Genomic DNA, 24,751 nt, shown 5'->3' on the forward strand with positions numbered 1-24,751 from the left:
CTCTCCAGCCACCGCGTGAACCTGCCAAGGAGAAAATGAAATGTCCCTGAATCTATTCAACATTAAATGACAATTATTTTTGTCCATTCAGCTTTTGCACCAACCAGCTGGTGGAAACATACCACATTAGCGTGCTTCACCCTGCACAAACACATAGAAGATATGGGTGAATGTGTGTATACATAACAAAAAGGCACTTACCTGAAAGGCAAAGCAAAAGAGAGAGAGAGAGAGAGAGAGACTTGCATCACCAGGTGCTCCCCGTTGCCCCTAACGATGCTCTTCCAACAGGTATCCAAAAAACATGGTTTAAGAAACATGTTCCCTCACCTGCCTCGGCTCAGTACTCAAGCCACGATGCCGACTCCTGTCTCTCCCCCCGGCACACGTGGCCAGGGTTCTTAGGGTTTCCATGCCAGACTAATTTTAACATTACTAAACCTAATATTGCTCACTCTTTTTTCTTGATATTTTATGACCTAACATACAGCAGCAGTCAAAACTTTTGAGACATTTTCTGAATGAGAAATTGTGTCTGGACTCTTTTTTTTCATGACATTTCATGTTTTTACTCTTTTTTTTTTTGACCTGGCATATTTTTTTCAAGCCGCTTCTAAAGGTCGCCCGAAAATACAGAAGGACATGGCAGCGTGACCCAGAGGACGCCTGACGTTCGAGCGCCTGACCAATGCTGCTGGCAGCTTTAATGAGTTTGTTCCATATGCATGAGACAGTATTTAAATCGAATGATTAAAATAAAACAATAGGGAATAATCCTCCTAAAAAGTCTTTGAAATCCACCTTTCCCAACTTGCAACATTAGACCCTTTATCCCTCACCTTCACTGAAAGGCCTTGAAGGGAGCCACCGGATCTGCAAGCTGCATAAGAGATCCGCCCTGAAAGGCCCAAGCTGTGATTCAAATATAAACATTAGGTGTTGTCCTAGCAACGGAATTCAATACACGGCAACCTGCTCTCCCTCCCATTGATTGATTGACAATTCATGAATAAATTTGAGACTAAATCCAAGGTGTCAATGTCTCAGAAGCTGCCGAAAGCTACAAACAAAATGATTTTCGCGTTTCCTTTTCATCATTAAGGCAGATTTTCCGTCATTTGCATCAGAATAATCCAAGTGACTGGATCCTAAGGAGAACTTTGGGCTCTATTTCTCGGTCTCTCACCCAAACACAGCAGGGAGGTGTGGCTCCTTTATTGGTACGTCAGAGTGGAAAGAACACTTCCTCACCCATGTTCCTGTCTAGGTTTACTTCCTCGCTCTGTCCCTTCAAGAATCTCTCCTTCAGCAACTCCATCATATTACATCCTCACCCCCCCCCCCCTCTCTCTCTCTCTCTCTTTCTGTCTGCTTCCAGCAAACATGTATTGGTGTGTGTGTGTGTGTGTGTGTGTGTGTGTGCACGGGGGGGGGTTTTCTGCAAGCGCCGACCCACAGGGACCCTTTCACGTTGCTGGTGTGCACAGTGGCTGCTAAATTGTAACCTCATGTGCCCCTGCTTGTAAGTCACGCAAGCTAAAAAGGCAGTTTGTGTGTGTGTTTTGGTTTGAGACAGTTTGGGGGTGGGGGGGGGGGGAGAGGCCAGAATACTGACTTCTTTCATGATGTGATAATCAACTCAACCACTGACACTCGAAGCATTATGGCATCAAGTGCCACAGGGTGCACATTAGGCCAATCCTATAGGGGCAGATATCGATTCTGCGCGGTTGGGTTTCTCACACTCACACACACACACACACACACACACACACACACACACACACACACACACACACACACACACACACTGCAGTCATTTGTGGAGGAAAGTTGCCCGCTATTCAGAAGAACTGCCACTCTGTTAGTCACTGCAAGGACAAATGCTCAGTGTCCGTATATCAGATTACTGCTTTTACTTATTGCACTAGAAGGAGTTATGCTTCCATGATGGAACGTTAAATGGATTTCAAACGTATCGAGAAAGCTTTTTATGGTTTCTGTATATAACTTATTGATTTCCCTGCAAGTACGCTGCCATAAAAGAGCCATGAAACGATAAAGTTGCTGCTAAAAATAACCACCATTTGTGTGCTCTGTTGTTAAGTAGTGTTTTGGTCATTTGGAGGGAGCGGAAAGGAAACGTGGACAAACTAAAAATACATGGGAAATATTTTTGCATACATTCTTCAACCAACAGATACGGAGCAACATTGTTATTCATTTAAAGACGTGACAACTGACACTTTTAAGAACTGTATCCTCTCCCTTAAAGACATTTTAGTCTTCACCAGCTTAGGGAGCAAGATGTTAAATGTTGAACTCATCCTAAACTAAATCCATCATAAGCAGTTTCTGGTTAGTACATTTTTTTTAACAAATTGAACCTGGGAATAAAAATGTAATACTAAAATGCTCCTGGCACACTCATGTTAAAATGTGCAGTTCATTTCGGGGGAAATGCAACTATATTAACCACCAGACTGCAGTACTGATACGGCGCCTCCAGGGGGCGTTTACGCTCTCCTCTGACTGCAGGACCACAGGAAAATAGACTTCACACACACACATACATACACGCATTCTAGCCATGCACAATTACTCACGCAATGCCACACAAAGTAAGAGCTTCTTTCATTTTATTTTCAATAGAAAAAAGAAAAAAAGTATTAAAAATAAAACAGGAAGTATCTGGTAGAGATGACCCCAAAAAAAATGGAAAAAAGTGACGACGCATCCTCCCCTTGAGCTCAGTCCCGTTTTCTTATTTGTGTGTGTGTGTGTGTGTGTGTGTGAGAACACTGAATCAAAGCAGGAATAGAGCTTTATGATGCAGATGGCCATTTGCTGGGGAAATGAAAGGTGTGTGTGTGTGGGTGTGTGTTTATCTGTTCTTTCTGAGATGTGTTGCAATGAGTGTGTGTTACTACGACGTGTACAATAAAAGTCTCCATGTACATGTGTGTGTGTGTGTATGTCGGCTTTGATCCACAGTGCTACTGTATGTATGAACGGGGGGAGGCGGGGGGGGGGGGGAGGGGGTCTGCCTGCTGTGGTGAGGATGAGGATGGGATTGTTGGTCTTGATGATGAAAATGATGCTGCACTACAAAAGGAAGGCAAACAAACTGAAGAAAAGAATATCAGGAAAAACAAAAACATGTAGCTGCGAAAAATAATAAAAAATAAAAGGTCCTTGACATCAGAAGGCAAAGTAGTTTAGAGTTTCTAAATCACTGGCTTGCCCCTTACTCTCTCTTATTAAAATATCACACATTTTTCACTCTTTTGTCTCCGCCCCTCATGGCCCAGGTGACCCGGCTGTGGCTGGACAAGGCCAAACAGTTCCTGGCGGAGTGAAGCAGCTCCTCCGCTTTCCACCACCTTCACCTTCCCAGTCCGGGGGACATTTGTCCGTAAAGGGGAGCTCCATATTCAGGAGTCCCTCTGTCCTGTTGCACGGGTTAAATATTCAGGCAGGTGCAGCCGGATGGAGACAGAGGGACAGACGGAGGGACGGAGGAGCCGCCGCCGCCGTCCTGCTCGAATGGAATCACTCAAGTCTGCGGCGGCTCAGTTGCCTCCTCGTCAAGTCCTCCGCCATCGCTCCCCTCCTTTCATCCGTCTGCGCCTCCATCGCTCCGCCACCTCCATCTGTCCGCTCGGGGGGGGGGCCCTGAAGGGACGGGGAGGGCTGTGGCCTCTGAAGAAAAGTGCTCTTCATCCCATTTTCTCTCTCTCTCTCTCTCGCTCGCCTGCTCACACACTACTCTTCCACTTTCGATTAAAATACTATCTTTGCCATACGCTCGAAAACACACGCACGCTCCTACCAACAGCCCCATTGGTAAAACACTGTTTCAGCAGGCACACACGCATCAACACACACACACACACGCACACGCACGCACGTTGTGAGGCCCTCTGTGAGGGTGAATCTCGGGGGGCCTCTGTGCTATGTCCCGTCTTCCTTCTCCCCCTCCTCCTCTTCCTCCTCCTCTTCCTCCGAACAGTAGTCTCGTCCCTGCGCGTAAAGAGAGAGAGAGAGAGAGAGAGATGAGACGTGGGTGACTTGTTCTGGTTAAGTATCTTCAGCAATAGCGGCTCCTTAACCCTTTTACTCACACAAACACTCTGTGTGTACCGGCGGTGCAAATGCTGTGTGAGTGCTGACAGGGAGAAGAGTGGGTGGGGGGCAGTTACGCTGCTTTGTTTCTCTCTCCCCCCCCATTGTGATGGAGAGCCTGATTGAAGGCACATAATCAATAAACCAAACAGCTGTGACTCAGCTGCAGGGTTGAATTTCCCTTCACGTTGGTCGAAAATAAAAAGGATGCAAAAAAAGTTCTATTCTGATATTTTAGCAGCTTTAATGGATCCACAATGTTCTCACCAGCACATTCTGGACTGTCGGTTCATCGCGGCTCTTCACTGAAGTGGCCAGAAACAAAATGTTCACGAGAGCTGATACGAGTCATTTCCACACGATAAACACACCGACTCATTTTAAGGCTGGCGGAAAAAATGAAATGCATCCCCACTACTCAACTATCGCTCTACCACGACCTCATTTTCAGTCACCAACAACGGGTGAGATCAAATGCCAGACAGAGTAGCGAGCCCTCAACCCCCCTCCCCCCGCAGCCCCCCTCCCCATCGGGGCTGGTGTGGACCCCATAAGTCACAATGTGCACTAATTTCTGTTGTTGTAGTACAGCCTGCCTCTTTAAACGTTAAGACACAGCTGTTTCTTTAAAACTCGCTCAGAGACCCCCCCCCCCCACCCCTACCCCGCCTCCACCAAACCAAACGCACACCCGCCCCCCCCCCGCCCCCTCCCTCACCTTCTCAATCTTCTCATCCAGCATCTTGAAAAATTCCTGCTGGCTCTCTGACGTGTGAATGCTGAGAAGCGATAGAGAGAGAGAGAAGAGAAGGAGGGGGGAGGAAGTTGGAGACGAGGAGGAGAAGGGAGGCAAGAAATACATCATGAGAATTTTCCATTACACCCCCCCGTACGCACACTACGCACGCACACACACACACACAGACACACACACACAATCCTCACTGCAGTGTGAGAAAGGCTGTGGAGGAAGGAATTTAAATAATAATTTATTAAAGTATTAACCCGTCCGAGAGGCAAACTACCAATCTGTTTACATATACAAAACACACACACACACACGCCGTCTGAGAGGCGGCGTAATAAAAACCAGGCGCAGCACATCACTTAAACACAACGTTCAGAGTAATACGTTAATGGAGGTGAAGTCTCTTAAAGGGCCAGTTCAGCCAAATCACAACACACCAGCATCACAGAGACCGGGTTTACGTCGGACCGTCCAAGCTCCCGACGGAAGCGATGACATCACCGCTACGCGGCGACTACACGCGTGTTCTGTGCCGCCATGAGACATGAGATTCATTACAGGACACACACTGCTACCGGACACTTACTTGGACTTGATGTTTCCCGAAGAGACCTCTTTCTGCGGTTTGCCCCTGTACTGCACATTGCTCTTCTCCTGAAAGGTGCACACACACACACACACACACACACACACAAGTTGCCATCATCCGCTGTTAAAACACACAAATAGTTCAGCCACACTACTGAAAACACATGACACATCGGACCTGCGGTTCCTCGCCTGGCAGGCACTGATGTGAGTGTACGAGTGAAGGTTGGTGGCATTTCTCTCACCACCCCCCCCCCCCCCCCCCATTGAGCCTCTGTGTATAGTTTCCTGCCACAATCAAACAAATACCGGTCAACAGGCCCGGCCGGACGCACGGCCCGATTCTCAGAAAACAACGTTATGGACGGCTTCTGGCAGGGTGAGGAGCCATAAATCCACGGGTAACAGCTGTGTCCTTGGGGTTTTTGTTATATTCATGCCGTCTGATCAGCATCTTGATAAGTCACATCTGTCAGCCAACAAGGATTCTTACAAAATCTGTGCAGGGGACTTGAGAGGAATAATCCTTTTGTGTGCAAAAAAAACCCCCCCAAACAGCCGCGTTTACATTTGTGTTGAAATCTTGATTCAAAATAGCTCGACTTACTCTAATAGTAAAGGAAGCGCACTGCATCAGCTGCACGGCTCGTCGTAAATGGCTGGTGGTTTTTGATTCAAACTGGGAGGGATGGTGTGGTAGTGATGGGAGACCCAAAACCGCGCTCTCACACCGGCAGGTTGCCTCCAGTGGAGCCACAATGGTGTGTTCTCTACCAGGATTTCATCATCTTCATATGCCACACATGTCCTGTGGATGGATTATCCTTCCGTGTGCTTAGAATCAATCTTATCTTGTGTCGTCAAACTGGGGACACTGTTTTTTGATTTACTGTTTACTGATTTACTGAATGACTCTTTGCGATCATGTAGTGTGTCGGTGAACACGTTGTACACATCAAGGTTACAATGTGCCTCTGTTGATTGGATGGTCACAGTTATTGTTACAAAAGAAACCTGGACTTGTACAATGACGATTCAACATTTCTCAGGTTTCGGGGGGGGGGGGAGACTCGAACCCATCGCCTGGCATTCCACACAAGCCAGCGGGGCTGTCTCTACCTGCGTGTGACGCACCTCTCTGTGTGTCACATGAGCGGGAGACAACGTGTGTGTGTGTGTGTTTGTGTGTGTGTGTGTGTGTGCTGGCTGACGGGAGCTGCCTTCGGACATAAACTCCACCCTGTTGGCCCTGTTTGATAAACTGTCAGGTAAAGGTCTGAATCTGTGTCGATGACGGGCTGGTGTAAGTGTGTGTGTGTGTGTGTGTGTGTGTGTGTGTGTGTGTGTGTGTCTCTCACCAGGTTCTCCTGGTTGCGTGCGTTCACCCGGTTATCTTCCCCTCTCATGTACTTCACCTCCTCCACTCCCTTCATCTTGTATTCGTCTGAGGAGGGTGGTTCGGAAAGAGAGAGAGAGAGAGATTAAAAGGAGGGCGAGTGAGGCAGGAGGAAAACAAACAACAGCAAAATGTATTTATTGCACATAGAAACACTGACAAAATTAATTTCATGCGTCCTGGTGAAAATGACCTGAAGGACTAAAATGATTGAACTATGTCATAACTCCCTCACCGCGTTATTTCCACATTACCAACGACTACACCATAGATTCTAGCTCTGATTTGTGTCCCAGTAATCTGATCACTGCAACTTGATACAGTGTTCTAGAAGGTGCAGATGACAGCAGAGGTTCAAGTGGGCGGAAACTAGTCATCTCCTTTCTATTCAAGCTGCAGCAAAGCAGGAATGAATAAAAATACATTGAGGGAATACGCGTCCATGTGAAGCAAGAGAGGAGGGCGAAAGAGATGGAGGGATTAAAGATCCGCCCGACAGCTTTTGGCCTGCAGGGACATCTTAGACGGTTAAGACAGTTAAGACAAGCTCACTGCCAACACTTCTCTCAAAACTGCACGGCGTCGCGCCCCGCAACACGCTAACAGGTGGAAACTCAGTGCTGTGCACCTGCGCCGAACCGAGGGAACGTACGACCACCACAGGTGCATCAAATCCATCTGCCCAGATGCCCAGGATCTGAGCTCAGGACAGTATTTCTACATTTGTGATCATTTATCACTTAAATCGTCATAGAAGCAGCAACACCGATAACTAACTGGGTAAAAAAAAATAGTCGAACGTCTTGAGAAACACGGTCGTAGCGTGAAAACCAAGAAGAGAACACTGTCATATTACGAAGCCCCAAATGTAAAAGATGATATCCAGTCTCTTATTGCCCGGCCCTACAATGAATCTGTGAAAGATGTAATATGAAATCCAAACGTGCAGCACCTTTGCTGCAGAGCAAAGCCCTACTGACACGAAGCTGCTTAACCTATTGCAGATAAAGCAGCCAAGACTGACACACACCATGGCACTTTCCATTACAGTGAAATGTAAAATTGTAATTTTTTTTCCGTTGACAATTTCCTGCTTTCCCGTTAACGGAAAAAAACCCGTTAAATTTCCCGTTAACGAAAAAAACCCGTTAAATTTCCCGTTAACGGAAAAACCCCCGTTAAATTTCCCGTTAACGGAAAAACCCCCGTTAAATTTCCCGTTAACGGAAAAAAACCCGTTAAATTTCCCGTTAACGGAAAAAACCCCGTTAAATTTCCCGTTAACGGAAAAAAACCCGTTAAATTTCCCGTTAACGGAAAAAAAGCCGTAAAATTTCCCGTTAACTTTTTTTTGTTTTTCGCCAAAGGAAAATTGAACGAAAAAAAACCCGTTAAATTTCCCGTTAACGGAAAAAAAACCGTTAAATTTTCCGTTAACGGAAAAAAACCGTTAAATTTTCCGTTAACGGAAAAAAACCCGTTAAATTTCCCGTTAACGAAAAAAAACCCGTTAAATTTCCCGTTAACGGAAAAAAACCCATTCAATTTCCCGTTAACGGAAAAAAACCCGTTATATTTCCCGTTAACGGAAAAAAAAAAGTTAAATTTCCCGTTAACGGAAAAAAACCCGTTATATTTCCCGTTAACGGAAAAAAACCCGTTCAATTTCCCGTTAACGGAAAAAAACCCGTTAAATTTCCCGTTAACGAAAAAAAAAAAGTTAAATTTCCCGTTAACGGAAAAAAACGTTAAATTTCCCGTTAACGGAAAAAAAGCCGTTAAATTTCCCGTTAACTTTTTTTTGTTTTTCGCCAAAGGAAAATTGAACGGAAAAAAACCCGTTAAATTTCCCGTTAACGGAAAAAAACCCGTTATATTTCCCGTTAACGGAAAAAAATGTTAAATTTCCCGTTAACAGAAAAAAAAACGTTAAATTTCCCGTTAACGGAAAAAAAAACGTTAAATTTCCCGTTAACGGAAAAAAACCTGTTAAATTTCCCGTTAACGGAAAAAAATGTTAAATTTCCCGTTAACAGAAAAAAAAACGTTAAATTTCCCGTTAACGGAAAAAAAAACGTTAAATTTCCCGTTAACGGAAAACAACCCGTTAAATTTCCTGTTAACGGAAAAAAACCCTTTAAATTTACCGTTAACGGAAAAAACCCCGTTAAATTTCCCGTTAACGGAAAAAAATCCGTTAAATTTCCCGTTAACTTTTTTTTGTTTTTCGCCAAAGGAAAATTGAACGGAAAAAACCCGTTAAATTTCCCGTTAACGGAAAAAACCCGTTAAATTTCCCGTTAACGGAAAAAAAACCCGTTAAATTTCCCGTTAACGGAAAAAAACCGTTAAATTTCCCGTTAACGGAAAAAACCCCGTTAAATTTCCCGTTAACTTTTTTGTTTTTCGCCAAAGGAAAATTTAACGGAAAAAACGTAAAATTTCCCTTTAACGGAAAAAACCCGTTAAATTTTCCGTTAACGGAAAAAAACCCGTTACATTTTCCTTGCTTCTGTCTGATCCAGTTTGTACTCAAAAAGGTTACAGCCCTCCCTCTAACCCGCGGCTCACACAGCGCACCTGGAGAGTCACCTGCACCTCTACACCGACACGTGCGTCACCGTTGAGGGGGCGAGGGCTATGTTTCTTCTGTTAGCAACAGGAATGTAAACGTGTCGGCTCCTGTCTGAACAAGCGGACACGCACACACAAATGGCCTTCTGACACTACACAGGATTCCCAGACTGAGACGCGCTGCGTAAACATAGGGAAACACAATACAGGGTCTCTCTCTGAGTGGAAGTAGTGCGGAGTGAACGGAGCGTGACATGAGGTGAATTGTTTGATAGGGTTTTCTAGGTGTAATTTTGTTTATTCTCGGGTCTTTATGGTGTGAATGTGTGGTGGTGTGTATGTGTGACTTTTGTTTCTGTCAGAGTTGGCCCTTAATAAAAACTGGAGACCAGTGGCCCTCCTTTGCACAGACTACAAGGTGCTTTCCAGAGCTCTATCCAACAGACTAAGAGACTACTTGAAAGTAATTGTAAACAGTGACCAAAACATACTGCATCCCGGAACGGTTATGGACAATATTTTTCTCGTTCATGATGTAATTGATGTATGTAAACTCCACAATGTAAATGTTGGTGTTGTCTCACTGGATCAGGAGAAGGCTTTTGACAGGGTGAACCACACCTACCTATTTTCTACACTCAGGGCCTTTGGGCTTGGTGAGGGTTTTTTGGCTTGGGTGGGTTGTATAACGGAGCTGTTTGCATGGTGAAAATGGAAGCTGGGCTGAGCCGACCGATCCCTGTGCAGCGAGGGATGAGGCAAGGTAGTCCCATCTCAGGGCCTTGCTTTTGAGCCTCTGTTGTGCAGGCTGAGAAGTCGGCTCGGGGGTCTCTCACTGCCTGTGTCCTCCGACATTTGTCGTCCCATCATTGTGTCTGCATATGCTTATGATGTAAACATCTTCATCAGGGACCAGGGGGATGTCCTTAGCCTACAGGATGGTTTGTCACTCTATGATAAGGCTTCAACTCCACGGGTGAACTGGGAAAAATCTTTGAAAAGTTTTGTTGGTGGGACAGTGGAGACAGCATATAGTGCTTCACCTGCCCGGGGGGCTTCAGTGGGGGGAAAGAGGGACTAAAAGTGGGTATGTTTTTGGGCTCTGAGGACTACCAGAAAAAAATCCGGGAGGGAAGTAAGGAAAAGGCGTTGGTTGCTTCCCCAGCTGTCATATAAGGGAAGAGTTGTGGTTGCCAACAACTTGGTTGCCTCGACTCTTTGGCACACGCTTATTGCACTAACCCCACCAGGAGGTCTCATAGCAGAGATACAAAGGTCGGTCGTGGACTTCTTCTGGTCCGGCCATCACTGGGTGCGTGCAGCAGCTCTCTATTTACCGGTGGCAGAGGGAGGACAGGGTCTCATTGATATCCAGTTCAGGATTGCCTCTTTCAGACTCCGTCCTGCACAGAAGCTGCTATATGGCTGTGGCCCAAGCTGGATGAACACTGCTCCACTGCTGCAGAGGGGAGCCGGACGGATGGGATACGACAAGTAGCTCTTCCTGCTACAGGCTGAGGGAGTGGACTTTGGCCGGGCTGACGCCATTCTACAGCTCCGTTCTTCAGGCCTGGCAGGTTTTTAGCATCTCTCGTGAAGCTGACGAGACTCCGGGCTTGTGGCTTTTGGAGGAGCCGTTGTTCTTCAACAGCTTCATAAGTACTTAAACGCTGCATTCTGCCATGTGAACGCGACTAAGAGAAGCAGGCTGCACCAAATTGGGACTCTTAGTGAAGATGGCTTCAACAGCACCGGCCATGGTTGCGTTCAGACAAAACACCAACATCACGTCCGTCAGGTTGACTAACAAATTAGCGGAGGAGGTCTGCAATGCGCTGCCACAACACCTGAGAGCAGCTGCAGGAAACTGTGCTCTGTCATTGCCCCAGCTGCTGGGTGACGGGGGGGGGGGGGGGGGGGGGAATAAGATGCTGACGTTCACAACCCCTCGCCTGGACAGTTCTCAGATGGCAGGGAAGAAAACAATATATGAAATATGCGTGAAGGTTGTGAACTTGCGCACTCTGGTGGGGTTAAAGGAGGCGAGGTGGAACGAGCTCTTCCCCGAAGGGGTGCTGGAGGTGTGTTTGTATAAACCACCTGTGGAGAAACGGACAGCAGACCTCCAGTGGAGGATTGTGCACGGTGCTATAGCCACAAACAGATACCGGGCACACCTGGCTCCACACATTGGGGAGGTGTGTGATTCAGACTGAGACCGCTCTCTTTTGACTTTTGAAGGAATGGTTTCAGGGTCTTGGAGAGGGCTTTTCTCCCGTTTTATTTATTTTTGGTCCAAAATACTGCAAAAAAGAAAAATCTGCCCCCACATTGATGAACTTTTTGTCTGCTTCCGCCAAATTGACCATCTGGCTGACTCGTAAAAAATAGGGCCAGGGGTGCCGGTAGTGAAGACCCGGTGAAGGTGATGAAGGGACTGCTGAAAGATTGTTCTGGCTCCATGGTAAGAGTGGAATAAAGGATGCTTTAAATCTCTCTCTCTCACGTTACAGGAGCAACACACTGGGTGCTCGGGCCACATCGTGCCGGTAAAATCTGCTGCTGCTGGGTTACATAAACAAATCGAAATGGACATTTTCAAGAAGCCAAATTGTGGAGAACGTGTCACGTTGCGATCGCGCTGAGCTGCAGCCTGACGGGTTTTACTGCCCGACTGTCTCTGGAGAGTCACGGAGCTTTTTTAATGCGACGGGTACACACAGATCAAAGTGACCCAGCTTACGCCAATCAACACTCATCACATCACAGACTGCGCTGCGGTACAGATAGGAGCCAAAAGTGGTCATGCTGTGTGTGTGTGCGCGTGTGCGCAGGAGTCATCGTCAGAAGGAATGACAAGAGTGTTTCGTCACGCTGATGTTGGCCGGGCTCGCTTCGGGACAGAGATGGCGGAGGGGGGGGGGGGGGGGGATGAAAGGCAAGGACTATTTTCAGAGGCCGTGATTTTTGTGATTAGAGACCAGCACTCCAAATGCTCACGTGTGTGTGTGTGTGTGTGTGTGTTTCTATTTCAGACGAGGCCGTGTCATTTTTTGTGCCGTTTTGTATGGGTGAGACTCATTGTAATAACCACGATGTAGCACACACGCATGTGTGTGTGTGTGTGTGTGTGTGTAAGTGTGTGTGTTCCAACAGCTCGAGCGGTCCTGTGGCGATGTCACTCTGTCCTTCCCGCTGTGTGTCCTACCTCTCAGCCACTCTGGCTATAGGCCACAACGCGCACACACGCACAATAAACCCGAAAGTCTGTTCAGACTTTTAGGCAAATAGGAAAACAATATAATGTTTGCTCCACTATAAATTAATCAGATTATATGAGAATTGGACTTCTGGTTCCATCTGTCACAATATTCACACATCTTTCCTTTTTCTAGCCATAGTATTAACCGAAAAAAAAACTATACATTATCCTTAATAATTGCCATGTCTGGAATCAAGTCAAATCTACTGGCAGGAGAAATCCAACAAATCCAACAGGCGCGAACAATCACATACACACACACACACACACACACGCAGCCCCTGCGCAATGTTGTAAATGGTGTTTTTCCATCACCGTCCTTCAGCGTTTGTGTAACGCGGCTCGGCCTTTTCCGGTTATTGTGTGAGAGAGAGAGAGAGGGGGCGGGGGTGAAAGTCTTAATATCTGGGACACTTACACTCACGCGCTAATACACCCGGTTCGGAAAGGCTGGCAGACAATCTGTCGGAGGTGGATCAGTGCTTGAATGGAGGGGGCTGCACCGTCTCGCCTGAGGACGCAGAAACATGCACGGACACAAGTAGGTGGACGCGTGTCGACGTGTGGTGGTGAGGGAGGGGGAAAATGTGTGTTTATCGGGCGGGGTGAGAAAAAAAAAAAAAAAAATCTGCCTCGATCCCGAGAAGCACACTGGAAAGGGGCAGCGAGTTCAGTGGGAAAGAATGCGTGCAGACGACGCGCCGATGACGCGTCGAACCCCCGAGGAAGAGGAGGTCGGAATTCAGACGTGAAGAAGGAACAAAAAGATAAGACCGGATGAAGGGGAGATGAAGAAGAAACAACAAATAGCAAAAAGGGGGGCATGAAGAAAGGGTGTCACTGGGACCGAGATAATCCACCAGATCCAGGTCACTTCTGTTTACCACCTCCAACACACACACACACACACACACACACCCAGCAATGCCAGTCTGGAGCCTCTTTAACCAACCGACAGTGACACTGGGGGGACAGGAAGGGAGGAAGCGGGAGGGAAGAGGAGGAGAGGTGAGAGGACAAAAAGGCTCTGACCCAATGGCGTGTCAGAGGAAGAGGGGAGAAGAAACACTGGCTGGATGAAGGCAGGAAGAGAGGGAGGAGAGAAAAGTGTGCACAGAGACCTCAAAATAGAGAGAGAAAAAAAGGGAGGGAGGGAGGGACGAACGAGGCCTTGAGCCTGGGGGAGGGAAGAGGCGATCTGACCGAGACGGAGAAGGTTTAAGAGAGAAGGGAAAGAAGAAAAAAAACACACACAAAAAAACGGGAAGAGCGGCAGCGCGCTTCATCCTCCCTTCCTCTTTCAAGGAAACCGCGGAGAGGGGGGGGGGGTTGTAATGAGAAGAGGATAGAAGTGAGAGAGAAGAGAACCTTCAGAGGGGGGAGGAGGGGTCAGACGGGGGAGAGGGAGGACCTCCTGCGGATCGTCATCCGCCCGCTTTGCAGCCGTAGCGGAGTGTTGCTCCTAATTCGTAATCGCTATTAATCTCCCCCCCCCCACCCCCCCACCCACACCCCCCAAACCCAACCAATCATCCCTCTGCGTCTCTGGCCTTCACTTTCGTTTCTGTCCGTCGTGGCTCGACAGCCTGCGTTCTATTATTAGAGAAGCCGCTTACAAACAGATTCATCTGTTGATTGTGTTGTTTTTTTTCTTCTTCAGCGAATCACTCCATGAAGTGAAATCCTCATTCCAATCCGAGCCATCGGATAACCCCGAGGCCCCCCCCCGCCTCGGTCGGTTTTTGACCCCTCGACAGCGAAGCGGGGCCCGCTTGGTGTTCTGTGTCACACACTGTGACGCAGAATGCCTTTTAAGTCATTAGATTGGGTCCAAAGGAAATGACAGGAGGGGCTTCTCCAAGAAGAACAGCCTTGGTGCATTTGTTATCTCAGTCGCTTGCTGGGATCTAAAATAATTCTTCTTCTCAACAAGACGCCCAAGATGAAGACTGAAGATTCATCTCGAGTTCCTTCGGCCCCCTCTCGGTTGGAAACCACCAGACTAACCCAATGAATCGATTCATCCTTAAATGGAAACCCCTCTCCTCTCCTCTCCTCTCCTCTCCCCTCCTCAGGTCCAGTTTCTAGGGGCGCCCTGAAACACGGTCCCGGGCGCTCCTTTTTGGCGGCCCGCGGGCCAACTTCCCCTCTCGTGAACCGTCAACATGGATAACCGGCAATAAAACCCCAGCGTCGACAGTTATGGTTTGAAATGGAGAACTAAACGCCGTGACGACGAGCATATAGGTCAACGCTGAGCAATTAGCTGAGCGATATATGTGGAGCTTGAAGCTTTTATTGACAGCCCCCCCACCCCGCCTCTCCCTCTGTGTGTGCATACTGACCGGTGAAGAGGTCTCCGTTGCCGTAGGCCTTGCCGTGTCCCTCCTCGTCGCTGGGCACGGCCGACACCTGCTTGGCCGAGGTGCAGCCCATGGCCTCACGCTCGCAGGCCCCTCGTCATCTCACGCTCACCTGGGCGAGGACGGAGAGACAAGACGCGGTGAGACGAGACGCGCTCATGGGGGGGAGGGGGGGGGGGGGGGGGGGAAAGGCCACGCGGATATTTAGAGATCATTTCAGTTTGCAGTGGGCAGGGTGAATACACTAGACCACCTGGTCTGAAGCGGGCCTGCAAATAAATAAACATGAGACGTTGTACAAAAGCATTGACGACCTTTGGGAATTATCAATTCATTGTTGTTAAATTTAAAAAAATATATAATAGATATACATTACACCTAAGCCTGACATTTTTTGTATTTTTATGTGATGGACTACCTGCAAAAAAAAAATTAAATAAATCACAGCACATTATATAACAGCGTTCACTAGAAAGGCTCCAGGATTCACTCCCCTTGCAGCGCTGTTTTGATCTGCGTCGACTCCTGAGGGAAATATCTGTCTCATTAGCTGCTAAACGCTTCATTATGTTTGCCGGCTAGTCCCTGACTTTGTCTGTCTGCTGTGTGCCGGTAGGCTCGTGTAAAGGGGGGGGGGGAGGGGGGGGGAGCGCTCATGGCAGCTTGCTTGGCTGCAGAAAGCCGCCTGCTGCGGTTGAAGAAAACAACTAAAGCCGTTGCCGAGAGGCGAATCCATTCGTGGCCGTCGATGAACTTTCGAGTGACGGAACTTGGGAAAGTGCCGGTCCGTCATTGGACGAACGCGACGCCGTTTCTTAAGTGAGGGAAGTTGATCCGTCGACCAAAACAGCTCCCTCTTAACCACCGCGAGGGGGAGAACGAAACTCCGGTTGCCATTAGCAACCATCTGAGAAAACCAAACCGTGCATCCCGGAATAAAAATTGTGATATTTGATGTTTACATATTGCAGTTGAAGGGACACACACACACACACACAGGGGAGGAAGCCAGTGATTACCGATCACTAAAATAAAAACTGCAGCTCGGGTACATCAGTGAGAGGAGGAGGAGGAGGAGGAGGAGGAGGAGGAGAGCCGAGTGGGCTGGATGCTGCTTTTATTCGTCTCTTTTTTTTGGAGCACTAAAAAGGACTAAGACAGAGGTCGACAGGTTGAGATGAAGAGGGGGGGGGGGGGGGGACACAGGGAGGGAGGGAGTGAAGGAACATAATGGCAGTATAGGTGGGATAGAAAGAGGCCTCGGAGCGAGCTTCAAAAGGGAGCGCCGCCAGCGCCCCCCCCCCCCCCCCCGCCTCCCCCTCCTTCAGCCATCCTCGGGCCGTTTGAAGTGGACAGGCTGCACCCCGGCGGCCTCCGTCACCCGGGGGCGCAGCGCACGGACGCCTTAAAGGATGATTCCAGTTTTCCAGAGTTTTGGCTTCCACTCCATGGTTCATTATTCGTGGGTATTCGCAGGTTCCAAAGTAAGAGCTCACTTTCAGTGTCCGTGCCAGACGAGACACTTTTTCATAGGAAACTCGGCTATTTGAAAGTGTGAAGAATGTTAAATAGTCAATCTGTGCTCAGCGGTCCAAATCCAAAGCTCCTCTGCTGTCTTACCGGTAACCAAAACAGAGCTGGAACTCTCAGGCAGACGCCGCTGTCAACACTCTGGGATTATTAAAAGGTCTGATTCCAGATAGGCCTGTCCGCATGACTTCAATACCGAGAATGTGTTGTTTTTTTTCACTGACTTTCGGTGGACTCGTCACAAATGGGACTCATCCTGGGAATGTGAATCAACCGGGCAGTCCAGTTCCAGTTGTTATCACACGAGGGAACCGAAAGGATCACCTCGACGCCAAAGAAGTCGAGTGAGGCCCGGAAGAGGCATAAAAGTCTCCAGTGGATATTAAGCATCATTCATTCTGCTGTGAATAGGAGTGTGTGTGTGTGTGTGTGCAGTAGAGGATGAGGGCACTTGTTCCATGTGTCATCCATGGAGCCTGAGCACAGCTTACAAATGGAATGGCTGGCAGGAGGTGAAGCAGGTGAATCAAGACACACACACACACACACACACACACACACAGGTTGTGCGTGGTGTCACCCGAGGCCGGAGCGCATGTCCTGGTGTATAAAGCAGCTTATCGGAGTGTTCCAGGCAGCCTGGGAAACCTCCCTCTTACTACGACTACCTCTCCGGCACAACTCCACACACACACACACACACACACACACACAAAAAAAAACAAGGAGCCACTGAGCAAGACGGGCCCTCGGCGTGGAGATCCCCCACTGGAACCACCGCGGGAAGCGCACACAGGCGTTGGCGCGGCCTCGCTGGATGTTTTCGACTGTCACAGTAGAAGCGGGGGGGGGGGGTCCTCCGGTGAGCGGGCGGCATCCGTTTTCGGGCGGGCTTTGATTTGTGTGTATTGAAAAATAAATGAAATCAAATTGCGAGTATAGGCGCAGGCTAAAAATAGACCTCGCCGTCCCAGCGCCATTGTTGTGTGCAGCGATAATGCCAGGCTGCGGCAATCCGTCAGCCAAGCCGCCGTTACTTGGGCCGCACACACACACACACACACACACACACACACAAGCTACGGCCGGTAGGGCGACTATTACAGAGCCGAATACAGCTAGAAATAAACCACCGTGGCCTGTAATAAGGCTGATGGTGGAGGGGTGCTTTTCAACAGCACACAAATCACTCGTCCAAGGGAGACACTCGGGGACAATGTCTTTTTACACTCAGCCCGTATCTCAAATTGTCCACGGAGAGCGTTTTTTTGGAGGAGTGCTCGGCTTGAAATGATTGTGTATTAATACAGAAAAAGTACTCACAAGACCAACCGAAGTGTCCAAAATGCACATTTCCCAAATGGACACGTTGCATCAAAAGAATCCCGACCGAGAAAAAGAACCGCCAATGTGCAATAAAAGGAGAAACCCCCCCCCCAAAAAAAGGTTCAGGGTGCACGGCTCTTGCATCGCTCGCCATAAGACGCGCGCACGTGCAGCACACTCCCCCAAGGGGGCCCGTCGCTGCCTCATGCGAGAGACCCACAGCAGGGCGTTGCTCTCGCCCGCAGGACGTGGACGCCAAAGTGTGTCAATGGCACAGGCTTAGTGTGCTGAGTCAGCTAAGACGCTCACACCAGCCAACGACCTCTCGCCCCCGCTGTGTGTGTGTGTGTGTGTGTGTGTGTGTGTCTCTCCCTCCCTCTCTGGCACACACACACTGAGCCGACATGATCTGATAAACATTGCGTCGTCTGAAAGGGGGCGGGGGGGGAGAAGAGTGAGAGGTCTTAGTACCAGCTGGCACGCGACCACCTCAGGGTCCAACGCAACTGGCTCCAGATGCTCAGGCGTTCATCGCGGGGGGGGGGGGGGGGGGGGGGGGGGCCCAAACACCGAGCCGGTGGCCTGATTTAGATTCTGTAAATAACGCCGTGATGTCAGCCGTCGTCTCGTAGCTAAACTTAAAGAGTTAGCGTGGGGGGGGTCCGACACTGGAGACGGCGTTTCGCCCTGTTAGCAGCGTTAAACTGTGTCTAAACGATGACGTAAGCCTCTGCAACGACCAAAGCGGCGCCCCTGCTCGGTTCAAGGCGTGCTGAGGCCCAGCGGGAACGCCGCGTGGCAGATGACCAAGCCTTTGAAAACGAGTACGATTTGGCAAACGCGCGGGCCTGCCCGTGCCTGCACACCGCGAGGTGGGCGTGTTGACCTGTCCGCGAAAAACAAGCCTTCTCCACAAGTCAGTTTGTGGAAGGGGGAACTCAAAAGGCATGGCGTGTGTGTGTGTGTGTGTGCACGTGTGTGTGTGTGTGTGTGTGTGCTGCATAAACACAAACTGTGCACACAGGCTGAGCAGTGTGCAGCGCGGAGGGTTTCTCAAACACACGGTTGTGCCAGAGGCAGAGCGCTAACAGCACAGGGCCCCGGAGAACTGGTTAAGCGAGAGAGAGAGAGAGAGAGAGAGAGAGAGAGAGAGAGAGGAGCGCAACGATGTAACAGGTTATCTTTTTTAAATTTTTCTTCTCCCCCAATGGCTCGGATTGTCTTGTGGGTTCCCACAGGTCTACTGTAGGCAGGAGTGGCTGGCTGTGATTCAGCTTCCTGTTTTTTTTTTAAACGCACGCAGGGGGAAGTGCAAAGACACAAGTGGGGGGTAGGAAAGAGGGGGGGGGGGGGCAGAGGAATCAGGAACATTCACTGCCAAAATATGTTAGACACACAAGGAATTCAGACATGGCGGTTGGCGCATAGTATCGGACGGGCAGACAATGGTTCCTCATTAATGATTGATAGCAAGTTCTGTTTGTGAAGCGTCTTTTAGTCTTATACATCATCTAAAATGCATGTTGTTATAATGGCAACAAAGGAGTCGATATTATGCATGTCAATACATAATGATAGATTTTTTTTTTTAATTGTATTAGTGAATACAAGTAACTTTAAAACATTTTTTTTTTTTTTTTTTTTTTTACTAATAAGGGATCGACATGACATATAAAAGACGAACAAGACCATCGGCAAGAATATTCTACATAGTTGTCCTCACCAGAACCAGGACCGAGGGGATGAGAGGGGCTTCCCAAAAAACGCCAAATCCCAAAACTAATTGAGAAAAAAAAAAGTTTTTAGCAGCTTTAAAAATGGAAACCATAACGTGAGAAAATTAACCAGACAGGAAGGACAGCAAAATATAACTCAAAGCTTGGACATTTTCACTTGGAATGGCCGTTTTCTTCTAAATATTCCGTTCCATTCGAGGGTCCCAGTGAGCCAGTAACGTTCAGTTTTTCCCCCCCTACTGCTACCCGTCCGTACCCGGATCTATGACCACTACCGAAACGTGCACCATCTCAACGTGCACGTCGCAGTGTGCTCCCTCTCTCTCTCTCTCTCTCTCTCTCTCTCTCTCTCTCTCCCTCTCTCTCTCTCTCTCTCTCTCTCTCTCTCTCTCCCTCTCTCCCTCTATCTCTCTCTCTCTCGCTGTGACAAAGCAGAGTCTCAGTGCAACGCGTCATAATATTTACTCTCGCCAGGCAGCGGAGGCCGCACCTCTCCTCCTGTCCGAGTCGAAGCGGTCCATCAGCCCGACAAGCCCGGGGAGCCGCGCCAACGCGCGCGCACCCGGCCGGCGGACGGGTAAAGGCTCCTCCCGAGTGGTTTGCTGCCGCAAGAGTCTCTCTCTCTCCCTCTCTCTCTCTCTCTCTCTCTCCCCGTCTGTCTGTCTGTGTCTCCAAGTGGACGTGCGCGATGGGCGTAGACGGTGGGGGCGGTGTTGTTGGTGGAGGCAGGAGGAGGATGATACAGGAGCTCCTCTGTTCTGTTGGGGGGAAACCGCAGCGTGACTTGACGACAAGAGGCGCGCAGCCGAGGCGCGTGCCGTTACGGAGCCGTTAGATGGGTCCACATTGGCGACAGGGCCGTGGGTTCTGGAGAACGCGGAGGGTTCTAGAGAACGCGGAGTGATCTATAGTATACTCCAGGCGCGTGAAATACATTTGAAAAAAATAAGTAAGTGACAAAACGCACCGCGGCGTCCTGCTGTGCTGCCCCGAAAAACCAAACCAAGTGGGAAAGAGAAGGAAGCCATTACAGGCAGATTTCAAGTCCAAGTCCAGATCGACGTTTTGGTTCTGTTCTTGAGACGCATTTAACAACATCTGCACATCTTTCTGTCAGGAATCGTTTATTGCCAAAATATGTCAGACATAGATGGAATTTGACTTGGCGGTTGGTGCATGACGACAATGGACAACGTAGTCCTCTTGTTGCCTCTTCTTAAACGTATTCAGGCTTAGTACGAGTGAGAACGTGCCTCCTCCTCACAGGCCTATACGCACAAGGTCAGACACGCTCACCTCTTCTCACCCGAAAGCGCCGCCAGCCAAATGCAAAGAACAATAAACATGAACCTAAAAAACGCCGTCTGCGGGCGAGGCCCGTGTCTCACGTCTCACCCCGTTTGGTGGCGCACCGCAGCAGCAGCAGCAGCAGCAGCAGCAGTGATGTTCTTTCGAATGCAAACCGCTGCTCTCCGCCGTCTATCATCCCGCACTGTGACACACACACACACACACACACAGCAGGGAACCCTTCCATCCAAAAGGCCATCCAACAGAGACTGATGACACCTGACGTGGGGCTGTTATAATTCACACTCGGGCCAGCAGCAGCTGCACCGGGTGACGTGACTGAATTTATCACCACAGCATCCGTATGCGTCTTTGCATGCAACAGTTGCCGAAACGGGTGGAGGTGGCACGCGGCGCTTATGCATCGACCGAGACCCAAGTCGTCGTGGACGTGGAAAAACCGAACTGTGACACTTGACGGTTTTTGATCATAAATCGGTTACTTCAACACAACAGATGTGCAGACTCATCACCACAACTTTTAAAAGTTATTCATACAGTTGTTTTTGAAAAGAAAGGGTTCATGTATTCAGTACTTCAACAAACACAAATTTGTTGTTTTTTTCAGTCATAAGCCATTTGAAATGGCAATGAATCGAAATGAATTCATCTATTTATGGAGGTTATGGTCGGAAAAAGCAACTGAGGAACTGTGCTTTTCACACTGGTTGATACAAAGAAAAAAAAAATAGAAAGCATGTTGTGCCAAGATTCTTTGTTGCCGCGCTCCAGGGAGTCCTACTGGAAGCAGAATGTTTGATGTCATTTCATTTTTCATCACCAGTTTATATCAGAATACTCGGGCCTTTAGTGAAGGTTCCCCCCCCCCCCCCCCCGCCCCCCCCCCCTCTGTTCTCACATCAGAGCAGCAGTGGAGTGTGAGGAGATGGAGAAACATGCATCCTGTCTGATGAGGAACAACGTGTGCACTTCAGAGCCAAGAGACCAGCTAAAAGCAGCAGCGTCTCCGTGTCCCAGACTGGACAAACTGCCCTGTAAAAGGCTGTCGGGGCGGGGGGGGGGGGGGTCGGGGGGGGCTTCATCGATGGGGCGCTCGTAAAGCAGGCGGGCTGCGGGGCCAACGCCTGCTGACTCAAACGGCGAGCAGTCACACACACACACACACACGAAATCACCAAGCAGTTTCTTTCCTCCCTGCGTCGCAGCGTTTGCTGCTGGAGCTTCGGTTACAGACCGTCAAACTGCACAGAACCCGCAAGGGGGTCGTGTTGCGCTGGCCTTGTGCTTCCCGGCGCCGGAAACATAGACGAGCTCGTCCCACCTGAGGGAGCCGGGTCGGGGGAGCAGAGAGACGGCCACGGGAACACCCTCTCTCACACACACACACACACACACAGAGAAAGACACCCCGGTGACCATGGAAACCCTCCACCCACACGGCGACATCACAGGTGTTGAATCATGACCCCCCCGGACGAGGGGGCCCCAAGCACATCACCTGACCCCCGCTGTTCATCAACTCAAGGTGAACAGGCCGCAGGTTGGACACGCAGGCGACGATGATTGAGGGGACGAGGGAGAGGACGGAGGGCGGGGACTAACAATAGATCCATCGCTCCTCTGTGAGAGACAGACAGAGAGGAAGGGGAGAGGAGTGTGTTTCACTCTCTTTGGCTAGCCACCGGAAACACTGAGCCATATGTGGGACCCGGCTCATGAACACATGAACACACACACACTCTGTGTGATGAGCAAGTGAGGGTGGGACGGTACGTGATCATAACCTATAACCCTGATGTAAGCCGCCGGTGACGGGATGCTCTGCTCTGTAATGTCGGTCCACACCAACCTACTTTCTCTCTCACACACACACACACACACACACACACAGGCTGCAGCGATCGGGTGGTAATCTACAGCAGCCAATGGCCATATGGTACATTTAAACGCAGCTGAGTCCCGATGGTGATGCTCTGTGTGTGTGTGTGTGTGTGTGTGTGTGTGTGTGTGTGTGTGTGTGTGTGTGTGTGTGTGCGTCAGAGAGAGGACTCAGGGAGGCATTTGAAGCAGACCCGAGCTGAGTTTTTAGTTAATGAGTCTGCACATCAAATCTAATTCTGGCTGCCCGTGACTCTCCTACCATCATTATCATCATCATCATCATCATCATCGTCGTCGTCATCATCTTCCCCCCCGAGAAGGAGACACGTCGCCTCATCGGAATAATGAGCATCGCACCTTTGGTACTTTGGTAAAGAACAGAAGGAAGAAGAAACGAGCGTGGTGGACACCGGGAGGAGCTGCGAGGAGCCCCCTCAACAGCTGTGTCCAGCTGCGCCGCACGGAGACACTGGGGCGCTTTGTTCCACACGGGGGGGGGGGGGTATACAGACATACAGTTTAATTTCCACCCAAAAAAAGGCCTGTGTGTGTGTGTGTTGGAAGGAGGGGGGGGGGCATATCGGGGGGGGGGGGGGGGGGGTGGCACAGCAGACCAGGATGTGTGGAAATTTTCAAATGCCGACGTTGTCCGAGCGAGAAACCGGTCACGCGCAAACACACACACACACACACACACGAAAGAAACGTACACGTATCCCTCTGAATGCCCCCCCCCCCCCCCCCCCCCCCCCCCCCCCAGTTGCTTTGTGACCGCTCGTGCCTTGACGATACGGAGCTGCGGTTTAAGCGAGCGGCCACCAAACAAACGCGAAAGAAAGAAGAAGAAAAAACAGATGCAAACAGATGCAAAGCCCCGTGAGTGCGCGTGCATGTGTGTGTGCGTGCGTGAGTGTGTGTGTGTGTGTGCGTGCGTGCGTGCAAGCAGGAAGGACACGCGCCGGGTAATCACGCTGCACTCAGGGAGCAACTACAAAAGACAGGAGCAAAAAGAGAAACAGAGAAAAAGGAGCCACGAGTGGGACGCGTGGTGGTGGTGGAGGATGGGGGGGAGATCCGCGGCACCTCTCCGGGAGATCGGTGAACTAAAGTCGTTCCCGCGCTCGTACTTACTCAGAGGAACCGGTTCGCCTCGGTCCACTGGAGGATCGCCGGGGTCCGTCTTCCGGCTGCGAGTCGGGCGGGATCTGCGCGGCGCAGGAGCTCAGAGCCTCGAGCACCGCACGTAAACTGGGGCTTGCGTCATTTCACCAGGATGCCACTATTGCGCGCAGCAATGCAGCCATCTTGCCGAGGAGTGCCCCCCCCCCCCTCCTCCTTGACACGCACGCGCGCAGGCAGACACACACACACACACACACACACACACACACACACACACACACACACACGTCCTACCCCAACCCACCCAATCACGGCCGGACCCCCCGTAATGAGAGCGAGATCCACCACGAGCTCCTGGTGTTTTACCTTGTGGAGGATCTGAAGGGAAATACGTGAACAGGAATTGGCACTATAGGTTGTTTTAAAATGCCTGTTTCCGTCGCTTTGCTTTAGTTGGTGTGAAATACAAATGTCTAACTGAAGGTGGTTATTGGCGTTTTAATCACCTCCGTGTGAAGTAGCTCCAGCTGTGCAGATTGTATTGCTGTGAATAATTAATCCACTGACATGATATAACATATTATCTTAAAGTAGGTAGCCAGGTGAGGACTTTGGTACCATGAATTCGATTTTGTTTAACCTCATTAAAAGATATGAGCACTTCCTCCAGACAGAATATGGATATTTTCCAATACTCATGTTGACTCCACTGATTGTATGCGGGATAAAAAATAAAAACCTCTCTTTCAAACATTCCGCTGGCTTGTAAAAGTCAAAACATTAGAGTTT

General features: G+C 49.5%; 1 protein-coding gene across 3 annotated transcripts; it reads right to left on the reverse strand.

Annotated features, from left to right (window-relative positions):
- Positions 1 to 2,622: 2,622 nt before the first annotated feature.
- Positions 2,623 to 24,171, reverse strand: zgc:92140 (uncharacterized protein LOC447854 homolog). 3 transcript variants are annotated; one of them, XM_037470044.2, is made up of 6 exons: positions 23,972 to 24,171; positions 15,039 to 15,168; positions 6,820 to 6,905; positions 5,460 to 5,527; positions 4,844 to 4,904; positions 2,623 to 4,023 (listed from the first exon to the last, which is right to left on the reverse strand). In XM_037470044.2, exons 2-6 carry the CDS (start codon positions 15,127 to 15,129, stop codon positions 3,955 to 3,957), a joined length of 375 nt encoding a protein of 124 aa, XP_037325941.2. In that variant the 5' UTR covers positions 15,130 to 15,168; positions 23,972 to 24,171; the 3' UTR covers positions 2,623 to 3,954. The 3 variants fall into 3 exon arrangements, with proteins under 3 accessions (XP_037325941.2, XP_037325943.2, XP_037325942.2); XM_037470046.2 differs by lacking the exon at positions 23,972 to 24,171 and adding an exon at positions 20,114 to 20,272; XM_037470045.2 differs by lacking the exon at positions 23,972 to 24,171 and adding an exon at positions 19,636 to 19,965.
- Positions 24,172 to 24,751: the final 580 nt, after the last annotated feature.

Source organism: Pungitius pungitius, chromosome 7 (genome assembly GCF_949316345.1).
Source record: "Pungitius pungitius chromosome 7, fPunPun2.1, whole genome shotgun sequence".
NCBI classification, from domain to species: domain Eukaryota; kingdom Metazoa; phylum Chordata; class Actinopteri; order Perciformes; family Gasterosteidae; genus Pungitius; species Pungitius pungitius.

Bases quoted from the DNA above. Each gene is read 5' to 3' on its own strand.
- zgc:92140 (XM_037470044.2), bottom strand. From the start codon at position 15,129: ATGGGCTGCACCTCGGCCAAGCAGGTGTCGGCCGTGCCCAGCGACGAG. The intron at 5,528-6,819 runs GTGAGAGACACA...TGCACCTTTCAG, and splicing joins CACGCAACCAGGAGAACCTG to GAGAAGAGCAATGTGCAGTA. The intron at 4,024-4,843 runs GTGAGGGAGGGG...CTTTACGCGCAG, and splicing joins TGGATGAGAAGATTGAGAAG to GGACGAGACTACTGTTCGGA.